The following is a 17,679-nucleotide window of genomic DNA, read 5'->3' as shown; positions in this document are numbered from 1 at the left end:
TAAAGGAGGTTTCCATACACTTGTCTCCAAATATTGTCCTCTGACCATGAAACCTACCATACAGGTAAAAGAAAACGCCAACAATGATGCATTTTGAAATGTATATGCAATGTAGGCCTATACGTTTTAATTAAACAGGTGCATAAATGGCCTAGGTGCCATAAATGATAATGCAATGTAGCCATTTTTATCACAGGTCTCAAGTAGGCCTACTCTGTGTGGTTTTGAACAAAAAGTAGCCCACCAAATTATAAGCAACTTCTATCAAAATAAAACACATGGACTGCCACAAACCCCCAAATTGTACTAAAATAAACATGTGAAATAGGCGCCTAGGCCTTGATTTCTTTTCTTTACACTTTCCAGTCAATGCTCAAGCTTTGCAAACCACACAGAAAACACAGAATTCTCAGCAGGCACACAGATCTCCCACAGATCTCCCAATCATATCACATGATGGCCTTGAAAGTTCCAAGAGCTCTCTAGCAGTAACATTGTGTTTATGTCCCAAATGGTACTCTATTCCTTATATAGTGCACTACTTTCGACCAGGGCCCATAAGGCTCTGATCAACAGTAATACATATGTAGGGAAAATGGTGTCATTAGGGACGCAGCCTGTGAGAGGATTACCTCTCAACCATTTTCATCTAATTATGGAAGAGAAGAATGCTAAGGCCTATTTCTTTTCCATTCCAGGGTGATTCCTTTCTCTGAATAACAAACTGATTACTTAAAACAGGAGATGGAAGCAGTGGTGCAGTGGTGAAACAAGTACCCAATTTTCATACTTAAGTAAAAGTAAAGATACCTTAAAATAAAATAACTAAAGTCAAAGTCACCCAGTAAAATATTGAGTAAGTCTAAAAGTATTTGGTTTTAAATGTACTTAAGGATCAAAGGTAAAAGTATAAATCATTTAAAATGTCTTATATTAAGAAAACCAGACGACACAATTTTATTTTTTGTATTTTTTATTGACGGTTAGCCAGGGTCACAATTCAACACTCAGACATAATTTACAAAGGAAGCATTTGTGTTTAGTGAGTCTGCCAGATCAGAGGCAGTAAGGATGACCAGGGATGTTCTCTTGTGTGTGAATTAGACAATTTTCCTGTCCTGCTAAGCATAAAAAATGTAACGAGTACTTTTGGGTGTCAGGGCAAATGTAAGGAGTAAAAAGTACATTATTTTCTTTAGGAATGTAGTGGAGTAAAAGTAGTCAAAAATAGAAATAGTAAAGTACAGATACCCCCAAAAACGACTTAAGTAGTACTTTAAAGTATTTTTACTTAAGTAATTTACACCACTGGATAGAAGAGAATGCTAGGCCTATTTATTTTCCTGTTCTAGGGTTATTAATTTCCCTTCATAACAATACAAACAAATCAGTAAAAAACTGGTTTAAGGGTTAGTTTAGGTGGAAGTGTAAATTATATTACTTTAGGCTACAATACACAACATACTGCTCAGATCCAGTATAGGATGCCACGTTCCTAATTCCTAAGAATTGTTGAATTCCAGCTAGTGTGAGTGCTAGAGAAAACAATAAGCCTGGGAGCATGACAAGGCTGTAAAATGTGTCTCTTGTTGCTTACAACTCCCAGCTCCAGTATCAATGAAATATTCCCTATTCACCCAGCATAACTACTCCCTGTTTTTCTAGGGCAGGAAACTCCCCTTTGTCTTTCTGCAGCAAAGCACTGCTGCACAGACCCGGTCAGTCATGGTGTTGGACTTACAGTTAGAGTTATGTCAGCAGTTTACACATCAAATTCATAGAACCATTGTGAACAGGCTCAAGGTCATGCAGGTTGAAATAATTGCAATGCCAAGACATACAATACCGTAGCAAACAGTGATTTCAACTGTCGAAAAAGAGCAACAGTGTTACCAATGCTAGTTTTGCTTTAATGCATCGCTACATCAAGGAGCATTTGTAGAAAGAATTATAAGTGCTGCTAGGATACACTACTAGTAGATCTTTGTAGGTTGAAGGCGCTCTTTGGTTAAAGGGTTAATATGACATAAATAACAAGGAGGACCAAGGCACTCTTTATTATGATACTGTAGCATGTTCAATAGAACAAAATCTTAAAAACTACCTGACAAAAGTCATGCCAAAACATGTCAGAGGTTTTTACAATTTTGTTCTATTGAACATGCCATCGTAATTTGAACATGTTAACTTTGAAGTGTGCCTTGGTCCTCATGTTTAGAAGGAAAATGAGCATTTACATTGTTTTTAGAAAGGAGCATTTCAATTGTTTTTAATAAGGAACATTTGAATTCTATTGATAAATCTCATTTTTATTCACAGATCTGGTGCAGACTTGACAATCTATGAATGTAGAGCAAGAACCCTTACAGTCAACAACAAAGAAAAGATAAATGACAAAGTTCACATTCCACACAATCTATTCTCATCATACATTTTACAGGGGTTGAAAAGGCTCCATTCGTGGACCAGGGAGCTCGTCAGTGATGTCATATCTGTATTCAATCTTCTCCTTCTTTCAGCCCTCCAAAGACAGCGGTGGGGACGGTCTTCTGTTCCAACTGCACCTCTGGAGGGAGAGACAAACATAATGAAAACACACATTTACATAAACACCATGCAGTGTCACCAGCAAAGCCGCATGACACCACCTCCTCCATGCTTCACTGTGGGAACCACACATGCAGAGATAATCCGTTCACCTACTCTGCGACTCACAAAGACACAGCGGTTGGAACCAAATATCTCAAATTTGGACTCATCAGACCAAAGGAGAGATTTCCATTGCTCGTGTTTCTTGGCCCAAGCAAGTCTCTTCTTCATATTGGTGTCCTTTAGTAGTGGTTTCTTTGCAACAATTCAACCATGAAGGCCTGATTCACAGTCTCCTCTGAACAGTTGATGTTGAGATGTGTCTGTTACTTGAACTCTGTGAAGCATTTATTTGGGCTGCAATTTCTGAGGCTGGTAACGCTAATTAACTTATCCTCTGCAGCAAAGGTAATTCTGGGTCTTCCTTTCCTGTGGCGGTGCTCATGAGAGCCAGTTTCATCATAACGCTTGATGGTTTTTACAACTGCACTTGAAGAAACTTTGAAAGTTCTTGAACTTTTCCGGATTGACTGACCTTCATGTCTTAAAGTAATGATGGACTGTCGTTTCTCTTTGCTTATTTGAGCTGTTCTTGCCATAATATGGACTTGGTCTTTTACCAAATAGGGCTATCTTCTGTATACCATCCCTACCTTGTCACAACACAACTGATTGGCTTAAATGCATTAAGGAAAGACATTCCACAAAATAACTTTTAACAAGGCACACCTGTTAATTGTAATGCATTCCAGGTGACTACCTCATGAAGCTGGTTGAGATAATGCGAAGACTGTGCAAAGCTGTCATCAAGGAAAAGTGTGGCTACTTTGAAGATTCTCAAATATAAATACATTTTTTGGCTTACTACATGATTCCATATGTGTTATTTCATAGTTTGATGTCTTCACTATTATTCTACAATGTAGAAAATAGTACAAATAAAGAAAAACCCTTGAATGAGTAGGAGTCCAAACTTTTGACTGGTACTATGTATGTATGTATGTATGTATGTATTATTATTTTTTAAATATTATTATTATTAGGGTTTTCAAGAAAACAGCTGAAACATTCAATCATCAAAACATTGCAGATAGAAATGTAAAGTATAAGGTTGGCATGGTTCTATATTCAGTGACAGAATCACTTTCTGTATCTACACAGTCCATTTCTATGTGAATGTTCTGTAGCATTGCTCCCTGCTCAACAGCCCCCCCACACCCCCCCCACACCCCCTCCCGGTGATGTTGTAACTCACCCTCTGGGCCCTGGTCTTCATCCTCATCATCAATATCAATATCAATCTCATCAGGGTTGGCTTGTTTGGCCAGTTCAGCCAGCTCGCTGCGTGACGTGTCACTCCTAAACAAACAGATTCATAATGACACACAGTGGTTAAGACCAGTATTGAACCACTTCTGCATTGTTGTATTTATATTAAATGACTGGCCACTTCCTGGGCCCGTTTCCACAAAGCGTCTCAAAGTAGGATTGCTGATCTATGATCTGTCCATATTATCTTATTCATTATGATATTACATTTTAGATCAGCACTCCTATTCTGAGACGCTTTGGGGATACGGGCCCTGGTCTGCAGTTGGGGGTTTCAGAGGTCAAAGGAAAGGATGCTAAATGGGTGGGGGGGGGGTGACAGACCTGACGAAGAGGATCTTCTCTTTGAGTTTGGGTTTGTCCTGTTCAGCCTCGGCGGCCAGCAGTTGGGCCTGCTGCTCCAACAGTTTCATATCATCCAGCCCCATCTGGCCCGGGGCAAGATCTGAGACTGCACACACACACACAGAATTAGATACAAAGGTACACCCTAACCCTGATTTAGCCCTAACTCTAATCTAGCCCCATCTGCCCTATGTTTTTCATGAAAAACATCTACAGATGTGAGAATGACACTTCAAAATCTCTTATTGAAAAAACATATAATACTTGATAAGGTTGTGCCATCATTGGAGACCAAAGGTGTTCGTGTGTGTTTTGTGTGTGTGTGCGTATATGGTTGTATGTATGTGTGTATGCATGCGCGTGTGTGTGTGCATTCTTACTGGTGCCGGTGGCGTTGGTGTTGGCCTTCATCATCTGTGAGGACATGAAGTTGACCTGTGTGTTATACGTGGCCTGGACGCTGCGCTTGATCCTCAGCATCTCCCGGATAGTGTCTTCATTCCCATGGCGGATCTCAAACTCCTTCCATGTCTGCCAGAACGTAGCCGTCATCTGAAACAAACACACACAGGGAGTGAAACATTTTATCGTTACTGAACACGAACCTGTGTTTCCACCAAAATGAGGGACTGAAACAGAGAATGACTACATGGATTGTCCAATAAGAACAGCTTGTTTTTCGTTCAACAACGTTTTCCCACGGTGTGCGTTACAGCTGGGACGATAAACCAAAAAGCATCGACACCGAGCATACCGATAACTTACCGCAGGCATTTTGCTTATATCATTAATTGCGATAAGTAGCCTACACTAGAGAAATGTGAAGTTTGAAATTAAATACGTTTGCTGAGTGATTGTTAATGGCACAATTGATGGCTACAACTATCAAACTAGTAGTAGTGGTAGTACATTAATGTTATAAGCAAATCGCTCTATTTATTGTTATCGCATCAATTCAGGCAATTTATCGTGATACGGATTTTTGTCCATATTGCCCAGCTCTAGAGTGCACTAATGAACAGGACCCTGGGTCAGTGTGAGAGCTCACCCTTGGGTCACAGATCTGAGAGCAGTAGGAGTATATGGCTCGTCCCCGGTCGATCTCGCCCAGTTTGCTCTCCATGTCAGCGAAGCGCAGACACATGTCCCTGGAGTGTTCGTCTGGAAGCACCTGGAAGAAAACAACATATGATATTATATATTGGAATATATTAGCTGCATAACCATATACAGCATAACAATTAATAAAAATCACGTGATTAATTTAGGGGTGTTCAACTCATTTTGCCATGGGGGCTGCATTGGTTCTTCAACGAGGTCCGGAGGGCCGCACTGAAAATGTGTTATCTTTTTCGCCGTCAGAATTTGCAAAACATTTTCCAATATCCATCTTTTGGAAAATGTTTAATGCTCACTGACTATCTAGCTTTCATTTCAGTGATTATTAGCATGCTGGAGACAGTCATGAAACGGGTATGAATGTAGGTCCCGTATCATTTTTACAACATTTATATTTGGTTTTAGTCATTTGAAAGTATATTGAGTTTGTTCCCGACCCCCCCAAATAATGATATATATATAAGTTTGGACACACCTACTCATTCAAGTTTTTTAAATATATATTTTTAAACTATTTTCTACATTGTAGAATAACAGTGAAGACATCAAAACTATGAAATAACACATATGGAATCATGTAGTAACCAAAAAACTGTTAAACAAATCAAAATATTTTATATTTGAGATTCTTCAAAGTAGCCACCCTTTGCCTTGACAGCTTTGCACACGCTTGGCATTCTCTCAACCAGCTTCATGATGAATGCTTTTCCAACACTTGAAGGAGTTCCCACATATGCTGAGCACTTGTTGGCTGCTTTTCCTTCACTCTGCTGTCCTACTCATCCCAAACCATCTCAATTGGGTTGAGGTCAGGTGAATTTGGAGGCCAGGTCATTTGATGCAGCACTCCATCACTCTCCTTCTTGGTCAAATAGCCCTTACACAGCCTAGAGGTGTGTTTTGGATCATTGTCCTGTTCTAAAACAAATGATAGTGGGACTAAGCACAAAACAGATGGGATGGCGTATCACTGCAGAAGGCTGTGGTTGCCATGCTGGTTAAGTGTGCCTTGAATTCTAAATAAATCACAGACAGTGTCACCAGCAAAGCAACCCCACACCATCACACCTCCTCCTCCATGCTTCATGGTGGGAACCACACATGCAGCGATCATCCGTTCACCTACTATACGGCTCACAAAGACACGGTGGTTGGAACCATAAATCTCAAATTTGGACTCATCAGACCAAAGGACAGATTTCCATCGTTTAATGTCCATTGCTCATGTTTCTTGGCCCAAGCAATTCTCTTCTTCATATTGGTGTCCTTTAGTAGTGGTTTCTTTGCAGAAATTTGACCATGAAGGCCTGATTCACACAGTCTCCTCTGAACAGTTGACGTTGAGATGTGTCTGGTACTTGAACTCTGTGAAACATTTATTTGGGCTGCAATCTGAGGTGCAGTTAACTCTCATTCACTTATCCTCTGCAGCAGAGGTAACTCTGGGTCTTCCTTTTCTGTGACGGTCCTCATGAGAGCCAGTTTCATCATAGCGCTTGGTTTTTGCAACTGAACGTGAAGAAACTTTCAAAGTTCTTGAAATTTTCTGAATTGACTGACCTTCATGTCTTCAAGTTATGATGGACGGTTGTTTCTCTTTGCTTATTTGAGCTGTTCTTGCCATAATATGGACTTGGTCTTTTACCAAATAGGGTTATCTTCTGTATACCACCCCTACCTTGTCACAACAAAACTGATTGGCTCAAACGCATTAAGGAAAGAAATTCCACAAATTAACTTAACAAGGCACACCTGTTAATTGAAATACATTCCAGGTGACCACCTCATGAAGCTGCTTGAGAGAATGCCAGGAGAGTGCAAAACTATCAAGGCAAAGGGTGGCTACTTTGAAGAATCTCTTTCTTTACTCAAACCACCCGCAGGCCCTGATTTAGACTATTGAGATGCACCTGTGTGTGCGCCACTACACGCTTACCTCGATGGCTTTCTGGTAGATAGCTCTGGTGTAGGTGACGCCGTAGATCTCTGCAGCCCTCTTGATGTAGATGTTGAACATGTGATGCCTCTCCGTGTTGTCCACCACCTGCGTGGCTCTTTCGTACACCGCCATGGCATGACGCGCCAACCCAAACTCCTCCTCCAGTTTGGCGTACAGCAGGTAGATGGCTGTCAATCACAACAGAAAATAGTTCACTCGTCATTCCTGTAGCTGGGGGGATAGTACCACATAAATAAGAGGCCATTATTACAATAGATACCAGCAGCAAACTGAAAAATACATGAACACCCTTTTCATACTATCATGCCAACCTGAACCGTACGGAGCTGGCTCGGTCATGGTCTTTTAACATCTGTCATTCCCAGCACGGTTCCTGCAAATGTGGTGGATGTGTAACCAGGCCAGCACAGTACAGCTTGTCTTGGTAGTGTGAAAAGGGCAGTATTTTCCTTGGTGCTTCTCAGTAGCTAAAAAGCAACTGTGATGGTGACTTTGTTTTATCAGTCAGGAAATTATTTTTTGCATCATACTTCGACAGACATGCAACACGTCACAAACATGCACTAGACATAAAAACATACAGAAGTCACGTAGACAACAAAGTCCCTCACTCTTGGCGAACTTGGCTGGACAGCCATCCAGCGCCTGCTCAAACAGGTCCCGGGCCCTCTCCAGCTTCTTGCCCCCGTAGCGGTCGATGAACTTGGTGAGGTAGGTGTTCCAGATGTCATAGACGTTGGGCCACCTGAAGAGGGCGATGCCGCGCTCGTACGCCTGTAGAGAGCGCATGGAGACCGTCAGCAACGGGGATTTAACAACTGATCAAAATGCTGTGGTTTTAAGGGTGGAGGTCAGGGTCTTGTTCAGTAGGGTACTCTGCCCTGAACACGACCCAGTTTGAATGCAGTATGAGCTAGTGTTAATATGCTAGGCTGTGAAACGTTAGACTGGTCCCAGTTCAGGCATCGTGATAATGACCATAAGAGTTGTCAAGACAGCACAACTGAACTGGGACCAGGCTAGTGAGATGTGTGCAGCAGGGCAGGTGGACGGTGTCACCTTGAAGCTCTCCTCAAAGTAGTTGTGCTCCTCCAGGAACATGGCGTAGTTGATGATTATCTGGGGCGTGGCTATGCGCAGGTCAATGATGCGGTCGTACACCGCCTTGGTGGACTGACGGGGACAAACGACCAAGACAAAAGGCAGGGTTGTTAGTTATATCGTATGGTCATTACATGCGTTGTTGTTACACGTTTTGGTTGTTTCATTGTTTGGTCCCTAAAACTGGGTCATCACTATGCACAAGATGCATTTTCAGTTTCTCCTGTTCTAACACGATTTAATCTGAAAGAAGAGCTCGTGGAATACGCCAACCGTATAAACCTAAACAATGTTAATCAATCCAATCCAGAAACCATGATGAAGGCTACTTGCTGCCGAAATGTTGGTTGACTATATTTAGGCTGCGTATACACAGGTAGCCCCATTTTGATCTTTTGACCAATAAGATCAGATCTTTTGCCAATAACGGGGCAAAAGATCCGATTTGGGCTGGCTGTGTAAACGCAGTCTTAGATGTGTTGCATCAAAGCTTCTTTTCCTTTCTAAAGCAGTGCAATTGAAACAGATACCTTAGAGGAAAATATGAAGAAAGTACCTGGAAGGTTCCCATACTCTCCTCCAGGTCAGCCAGCATGGACCAGACCTTCAGAGACTTGTACACTCTGTTCTGCACCGGCTCTGACACGTCAAAGTACTCCGCCTTCTTGGACGGGATGGCAGTTGCTTTCTACACAATTGGAAAGAGAGAAAGTCAAGGGATATTTACACAGACATGCATCCAGTACTTATTCATCCCCCCGGCTCATTGCTGTAAATGAGAATGTGTTCTCAGTCAACTTACCTTGTAAAATAAGGCTTAAATAAAAATAAATAAAAATGTGCATCTATAGACAGAATATTTGAAACTCTGAGAAGAGCAGTCTGCATCATAGAATTTGAGATTAGATGAGGGTACTCATTGATTGAAGTTATTAAATAGATAGATTAAAAACGCAAGTACAGATCAGCTGCCCACACAGCAACGTTAAGCAGTTTAAAACGCATAAGAAATAATTCTGGATGACAGAAAAGCACAAATGTAAGTGTCTTTGGAGTGTGTGACAGATAGTGGGTCAGTATTTGTTGTGCCTATGTTTCCGTCTCACCCTCAGTATACGTAGCGCCTGTTCGTAGTTCTCATGGCGTAGCTCCATCTCTCCGTATTCACACCACACGCCAGCCAGGTCGTCAACCTGCTTGTAGTTCACCTTGGTGGCTTTCTCAAAGATGGTCCGCGCCTGATGGTTGGGAAAAGTGGAAAAAGAACATTAAAAATAAATAAACTTAACTTCCTCTTGGGTTGAAGGAGTAAATCTATGTTGTTGTCACCCTAAGTAGGGAGAAGACCTGGGTAAATACTTTACTAGGCTTGCTTGGCGAGCTTGCAATGAAATCAATGGAATAGTCCCAAAAGTGACAATTCTAACCATCTGGCACTCCAGACAGGCACAAACGAACACTTGAAATATTTTAAATATTTTAAATACAATTTCAACCCACGTGGGATGGGGAAACCTTAGTTTGAGACTCACGTCGTCTAGCTGCTCGTTCTCCTCATAGAACTTGGCGAAGGAGACCCAGAGAGAGCTGGGTTTCCCTGTAGCCTTCATAGGGTCTACAGTCTGAACTGCCTCTGTGTAGGTGTTGATGATCTGAAAAAGAGGTTAAGACACACCTTCTATACACTGTACATGTATGTGAGGAAGAGCATGCAAGGTACCTATTGCCAGCTAGAAAGACTAAGAAACAATTATAAACGTGAAATCTGTAAACATGACTAATCGCTACTCTCTACCAATAACACAGATGTCAACTAGCTCGGTAAAGAACTGTTTTTCAGGATTTTCACATTATAATGGCGGCCTGAACCGTACTGCGCTGGCTCGGATATTTTCATTTCACATCCCGGTTCCAGCTAGAACAGTGGATGCGGAACCAGGCCAGCGCAGTACACCTCGGTTCAGTAGTATGAAATGGGTATTAGAGACAGAGCCAAGGAGATGACACCGAGTCAGACTAGGGCTAAGAGCTCAGGGCCTGTATCCACAAAGGGTCTCAGAGTAGGAGTGCTGATCTAGGATCTGGTCCCGTCTGTTCATATAATCATATTCAGTATGATCTAAAAGGCTAAACTGATCCTGGATCAGCACTCCTACTACGTGCCCACTTCTGGTTTCTGCTACCTGTCGTGGTTTCCCCTCGTACAGTTTGACCCTCTTATGCCACTCGTGGACGTTGTGGGGGTTCTGTCTCAGCAGCACACTGTTCAGCAGGAGGGGCCTGCGGGCGATCAGCTGCTCAAAGCGGGCCAGACGCAGCTCCAGGTCTATGTTCTCTGAGAGGGAAAGGGAACACGAGTTGAGCACGACGACAAAGGCAAAGCATTCACTTACGGCTGTGATTTCCCCCCCCCCCCCCTTGTAATCTTTATTTACACAGGTTATTCTCGTTGAGATCCATTCTATTTTTGCGAGAGATTGTGATACTCCAAAATCCAGACACACTGGGTGCATCTCAATACTCTAAAATGGCTTGATTCCCAAGACTACTCTCCTTCGGTTACATTTACGTGTTATGTTGAAGGAACTAGCGCACCGGCATTTCCCTGCACCTTTTAGACCGGCTGTAAACTGTGTACGTGACAAATAACATTTTTTACTCAAAGTACCAGCCAGGATTGGAAAAACAGTAACATGGATACCTAGGTAAGGAATTGATCTCCCTTTATACAGTTACTTGAGATCCGAGCAGGAAACGAGGAGAGTGACATCACTTTAGACTATTGAGATGCGCCCACCTTCTTCATCTTTCCCCATCTCGGAGGTAGTCTCCATCTTGGCAGCGATCATGCTCTCCTCAAACTGGGCGTAGCTGTCGAACACCTGGGTGAAATCTCTCACCGTCACCACCGTCAAGATGGCCTCCTCATACACATCACGAGCCTGGTGGGCCACAACACACAAGCATTCAAATTAGTCTGTGTGAGTATGTGTGCGTGCATCCCAAAAACAGTGAATATATTTGGTAACACTTTATTTGAACTACATAACAATGTCGTAAAGCTTCATAACATGCATGATAGCTAGTCAAAACATGTCAAATATATATTATGACAAGGTTATGGTGGTGAGTCCTACAATCCTACATAATTTCTGGGGCGGCAGGTAGCCTAGTGGTTAGAGCGTTGGACTAGTAACCGAAAGGTTGCAAGATTGAATCCCCGAGCTGACAAGGGAAAAATCTGTCGTTCTGCCCCTGAACTGCCACTGTTCCTAGGCCGTCATTGATAATAATAATTTCTAATGACCCTGATGCATGACGACAAAGTCAAAAGTGGACTATAAAGATGACATTGTCTATAGGACTCTGGTCAAAAGTAGTGCACTACAAAGGGAATAGGGTGCCATTTGGGATGCATCAATCCAGACCAGTACCTTTTCAAAATGTCCACTGCGAATGTAGTAGTCAGCCAGGGAGCACCAGAGTTTGCCCAGCTGGTCTGTGAAACGAGTGAGGCCTCCACGGATGATGGCCCCAACATTCAGAGAGTTCACCTTGTCTGGGTTCTGAGAGATCAGGTCACACAGCTCGTGCCATAGCTGTTAGATATCAACCACACAACAACATGGGGATAACGTTAGATATCAACCACACAGCAACATGGGGATAACGTTAGATATCAACCACACAACAACATGGGGATAAGGAGGATGAGCCAGACGTGGTCTTACCTGGTAGTTAGACTTGCCCTCTTTGGACACAAAGCTCTCATCGTTGACAACGGCTGCCAGACGCACCGCTGCTTCATCCAGCTTGCCGCAGGAACGCAGGTAATCTATGTACTCCTCTGCATTCTCTGGGGACAGCTGCAGAGAAAGAAGGGGAGAGAGTCAAATCCAGGGGGCTGTTGCAGAAATAACTTTGTCATTTTGAGAAATATAGACTTGTGGCACAGTAGAACTCACTTGACAACCAATATATAAATGTAGCTTTCTTAATCAACCATTTATCTAATAACTCTGGAATACCACACTGCTGCTTGTATGGAAGACTAGAAAAATGCAATCTTTTGAATGCATGTATATTGTCCTGTCCATTCCTTCAAATAATTACAAGGACTAAAGAAATCTCTAGGGTTATCAGGGTAATGTATAGAGTTCATTCCAATATGAACCCTAGAGGTCAGAGGTCTCCTGACCCAAATATTCCAAAAATCTTTCAGATTTCTAATGATATATGATTTGGAGATAACACACACAAAGCTACCATCGCTGCAATGTTATCACACGTTCGGCAACTCTAGGGACAGGGCCAGAAAGTAAGCTTTGTCCAAGCCAGAACAGCACAATCTAGGTACAAAATCACAGACAATCTGATTTACGGACTAATAAGGTTGAATAAAGAACGATAAAACCAACATTACAAGGACTAACTTCCAGTCTACTGGATCGTGTCAAACCTGGCTGTATAAAAAGAAGCTGAGAAAACTCTGGAATCAAAACAGGTTAGGCCTACTCAGGACCAATACGGTTTACTCAGAAGGGTATCAGAACCCAGGTGAAGGATGAAGGCTACTGCATTTCTGATGGCGTCTCTGAGCTGCTGTCTGTCACTTGCACAGGAGGACACCCCAATGACTGAACATGAGGCGGAATGCACTGCAGAACTACAGAACTCACGCTACATGTTGACTCTAATTATAGAATTCGCAGTCATGGAGGAGAAACTGCAAACCACAGTGGAAAAAACTGCAAACCACGATGGGAAAAACTAGGAGCCATGGAAACCAAGCTAAAAGTCAACGAGAGCCAGCTTGAGGAGCTGAGAAATAAAGAGAAGACAAAGGTGCTCTTTTCCGCTGTCCTGAGAGACTGGAAAAATAGGGCCCTTCAGCCAAGACGCTAACCTGACCTACAGCAAGGTCATCACTAACATCGGCAACGCCTAAAGCCCCCGGCACAGAAGTGTTTGTAGCCCCTGTAAGAGGGGTCTACTACTTCAGCTTCTTCTTTCAGGCTGGAGGATCTGAAGACTCCCACACATCCCTGTTCAAGAATGGAGAGTGTCTGCCTATTACATCTGACCCCAAGTCTAGTACTGATACAGCAGATAACGGCGGTAACGCAGTCACGCTACAGCTGGAGGTGGGAGATCAGGTCTACATACGCCTAAGGGCCAATGCACGTGTGGCCTTCTCACACTTCCTTTAATGGTTTTCTGCTCAGCCAAGTGTGAGCGGCACATTGCCTGCTTTCACACATTTATTGGTAGCACTGTCATCTATTCCAGGCCTACCTTCTATGTTGCGTGATAGCTTGTCGGTTTCCGATATGATGTGTGGTTGGTGTTGTTATAATCTCATAACAAGGACACATTCTTATCACCATGGTTGAAATTAAATAAAGTGTTTATTTAAAAAAATATATATATATTTAAAAAAAAAAATTTTTTATCCCCTTTTCTCCCCAATTTTCGTGGTATCCAATCGCTAGTAATTACTATCTTGTCTCATCGCTACAACTCCCGTACGGGCTCGGGAGAGACGAAGGTCGAAAGTCATGCGTCCTCCGAAGCACAACCCAACCAAGCCGCACTGCTTCTTAACACAGCGCGCCTCCAACCCGGAAGCCAGCCGCACCAATGTGTCGGAGGAAACACCGTGCACCCGCCCCCCTCGGTTAGCGTGCACTGCGCCCGGCCCGCCACAGGAGTTGCTGGAGCGCGATGAGACAAGGATATCCCTACCGGCCAAACCCTCCCTAACCCGGACGACGCTAAGCCAATTGTGCGTCGCCCCACGGACCTCCCGGTCGCGGCCGGCTGCGACAGAGCCTGGGCGCGAACCCAGACTCTGGTGGCGCAGCATAGCACTGCGATGCAGTGCTCTAGACCACTGCGCCACCCGGGAGGCCCAAATAAAGTGTTTATTAATGTGAATTCTGATTTATCCTGTGACTGTCTTCCATAAAGAGAGGCTTCAGGTGCTTCAGCCTTGGTTGTAGTTCAATCACAGAGGAGCAAATCTTCTATAAATGTCCTCTTACCTTGAGGTACCTGCGATAGACACGGATGGCGGTCTCAGGCAGGGGCAGGTTCCGGGCAAAGCGGAGGTACAGGGGCCAGATGCGAGGGTGCTGAGTGACGGGCAGGGCTCGGAGTGCTCGGTCAAACGTGCGTCTGCTCCTGGTGATCTTACACTGAGCTACCAGGAACTGGCAGTAGTCCAGCCAGATCCTCGGCATCTAGGACAGCCACGGGAAGAACAAGTTATGTGGGATGCTATTCCTACAATCTCAGACGACAAAATCTACTTCCAAGTTTAAAAAAAAATACTCTCACACACATAAATGTACTCTGTCATAGTCTGTGCCAATGAATGGACAATGATATTCCTCAGAGTTTGTGTGAGTATTTTCTCTTCACAATGGATGGACGGACAACAGGACATAAGCATTAGCCTACCTTGTGCATGAAAACCAGTGCTCTTTCATGGCAGTTGTTGATCTCCTCGTAGGCTGGCTCCGTGATGCACTTCCCTTTGACCTGTTTCCGTCTCTCTCTCAGGTAGTTGTACCATAACTTGTAACTGCAAGGTCACGTATGAACAATCCGTGAACATTTAGCAATGCCTAAAACCCTAGCCCAGACACTGGTATGGTATTCAATAACAACCATTGTACTGTTTCAAATAAACCTAGATTATGGGATGATTTCCCAGAGACTGATTGACAAATGTTTTTAGTCCAGGACTAGGTTTAAGATGTCTAAACATCAGACTGTTACCATGGTTACTCCATGGATATCAGTCTGAAAGAAGTCACTGTAAAAAAATATGTAATATTCTCTGTAAGCCAGAAAGTTGAATACAATGATATTTAAACATACGGTTGTCCATGCTGTTGGTTAATTTGGCGGTAGGAAGTGGAGATAGGGTAACCACAGGAAAGTGTTGTTTACCTTACTTTTTGCAGCGTCGGAAGGTTCCGTTGCTTGTATTTTCCATCTACTGACGCATTTCACATTATTCACAATATGTAAACAATAGCCAAATGTAACCGAATGTTGCTGACCAAAGCCCATTCCCTCGCAATCAGCTGGAAGTTTGCCAGCTGTTTGCGTGGGGCAACGTTTGGTCTATGCTTTGGTTGAACTCGCCCATTGTTGATATATTGCGTAAGTTACGTGCAAATTGTGTCAGCATTGAAAATACAAAACAGAAATACAAACTGACATACAGACCAGCGTACTGAAAGTCAGGTTAATAACAATACTCTATGGATATTTTGTCTCAGATTACATCCTACATTAGGACAAAATCAGCAGACAACTGGTCAAGTACGTTTAAATAAAGTTTATTCACCAATCTGATTTGTGATGGGACTGTTCACAAAAAGTGAGTCTACATGTTAGAGACGAGAGAGGAGTCTTCCACTCTCGGATTCGTTGAAAGTCTAGTTCAAGATGTGTCCTGGAAACCGTCCTTATATGTGCAACAGTAACTGTCCGTGAACATGTTCCTGTCTCTAGTTACAGACAGACTACAAACAGTCTGGGACATCACAGTATTTTCCATGAACCTTTAGCAGTGTTTTCTTATTCTGGCCCTGGGCACCCAGGGGGGTGTATTTTGGGGCAAAAACAAAACGATACACGGCACCCTTTTGGGTCCCCAGGACCAGGATTGGGAAACACTGCATCTAGCTAGATGTAGAAACTGTGCCTCCACCTGCCAGGTAGCTCTTTCAGAGCTCGTTCATAGATCATGTTGAGGATGGACTTGACGCCATTCTGTTTGAACTCGATGTAGCGCATCCAGCACTTGACCGAGTACGGATTCCTGATGATCTCCTCCTCATAAGGCAGGTCATCTTCCTCCTGAAAAAGCCCACCACCAACACAGCAAAACGGTCAACCTTCTCTCCTTGGAACAACGTTGGACACCTTTCTCTCCTTCGAAAAACGCTGCACTATTCTCGGAACTAGTGCAACGTTGTTCGAAGGATAGAAAGGACTACAAGTAAGCCGGACAATAGAACGAGTCAAAATTCACCCAAGGCTGAAAAATGGCAAAATAACGTTGACCAAGCTGGACCACTAGCGCGAGCCCATAGCAAATTAATGGAATAGAACATTCGCAGAGCCTCTTCTGACTGGAGTGTCGCTTAGAATTCAATTTCGTGTAAATGGCACCAAAAATGTATCCCTTTTTATTTTACCACTACAATCTGTTCTTAGATAGTAATGTAGAAAGTAAACATCCGCACCTCGATGGTGCCAAGTGTGCTTATGTCTGCATAACGAGGAAATAGGGAAAACAATAGCAACTGTAGAATATTTATAGTCTAGCGACCGATGACAGCAGAGTACGCTGCCCAAATTTAAGTAATTGGAAAGAGATTATCCTGATTAAAATGGTGTCCGACTTGAAAAAAATCGAAATATACACATTGCGAGATATTTGGCAAAATAGACAGATACCTATACTTCTCTATAGGAAACAATGGGACGACCTCAGAGTTCCATGAGTACGTTTTTGTTGTTGTTTACATTTTAACTACCAGCAACGTGGGCAGTTCTCATTGCCAACAATAGCAAAAACAATAGCAAAGCAGGCACTGTGGCGTAGACCAATAGGCTGGGAATAATAGAACGTTCGTAAGGCAAATTGGTGCTACGGTGCTCAATATAACGAATAGGAGGAGCTGGCAGGCCGAAAAATGCCCTAAATTAAGCCCTGTTTTTTCGTGATTACTTCAAAGCTACGGCAAGCAGCTGGAACATACGGTAAAATTATGAAATGAACTCGCTTTTATCAGAAAAAGCATTGTTAAACATTTAATGTGTCCAGCCTACTACAATATGATGTAAAGTCACACACAGTAAGTAGCCTGTACAGTATCTCAAGGAACAATCATCTAGATACGTGTTATTGTCAGATAGATATAACGTTTGTTAGCCGGTGCATTCAAATCGACACATCCGAGTTCGAGGAGGCCGCAGACATATTACAGCATGCTGAGAACAATTCCACAACAAAGTATCAATATTCATGAAATAACTTACAAACATGACGTCCGGTTTCCCATTTAGAGAGGGCATTTTTGTTTTTATGATCAAAATTAACACCCGTAGTGTCAAAAGTACCCCAAAATGTATATATTGTTACTAAACTTCCTGACTCCAACGTGTTCAGAACGTAGAATAACCCCGCCCCTTTTGGAAATATCATTGGGTAG

General features: G+C 43.0%; 1 protein-coding gene and 1 pseudogene across 2 annotated transcripts; one reads left to right on the top strand and one right to left on the bottom strand.

The window, feature by feature from the left end:
* Positions 1 to 955: 955 nt before the first annotated feature.
* On the bottom strand, positions 956 to 17,662 carry xab2 (XPA binding protein 2). 2 transcript variants are annotated; one of them, XM_071410557.1, is made up of 19 exons: positions 17,507 to 17,662; positions 16,170 to 16,318; positions 14,906 to 15,029; positions 14,488 to 14,685; positions 12,175 to 12,309; positions 11,878 to 12,042; positions 11,241 to 11,385; positions 10,627 to 10,778; positions 9,976 to 10,095; positions 9,550 to 9,681; positions 9,000 to 9,131; positions 8,402 to 8,515; positions 7,954 to 8,116; positions 7,319 to 7,509; positions 5,312 to 5,434; positions 4,644 to 4,815; positions 4,243 to 4,369; positions 3,845 to 3,948; positions 956 to 2,566 (listed from the first exon to the last, which is right to left on the bottom strand). In XM_071410557.1, the coding sequence occupies exons 1-19, from the start codon at positions 17,540 to 17,542 to the stop codon at positions 2,499 to 2,501; spliced, it is 2,550 nt and encodes an 849-aa protein (XP_071266658.1). In that variant the 5' UTR covers positions 17,543 to 17,662; the 3' UTR covers positions 956 to 2,498. The 2 variants fall into 2 exon arrangements, with proteins under 2 accessions (XP_071266658.1, XP_071266668.1); XM_071410567.1 differs by lacking the exons at positions 16,170 to 16,318; positions 17,507 to 17,662 and adding an exon at positions 15,401 to 15,564.
* Positions 13,008 to 14,355, top strand: LOC139581308 (cerebellin-1-like; annotated as a pseudogene).
* Positions 17,663 to 17,679: the final 17 nt, after the last annotated feature.

Source organism: Salvelinus alpinus, chromosome 1 (genome assembly GCF_045679555.1).
Source record: "Salvelinus alpinus chromosome 1, SLU_Salpinus.1, whole genome shotgun sequence".
Lineage (NCBI taxonomy): Eukaryota > Metazoa > Chordata > Actinopteri > Salmoniformes > Salmonidae > Salvelinus > Salvelinus alpinus.
Note: the sequence above shows the minus strand (reverse complement) of the source record. Positions and strands in the feature narration are given on the sequence as shown.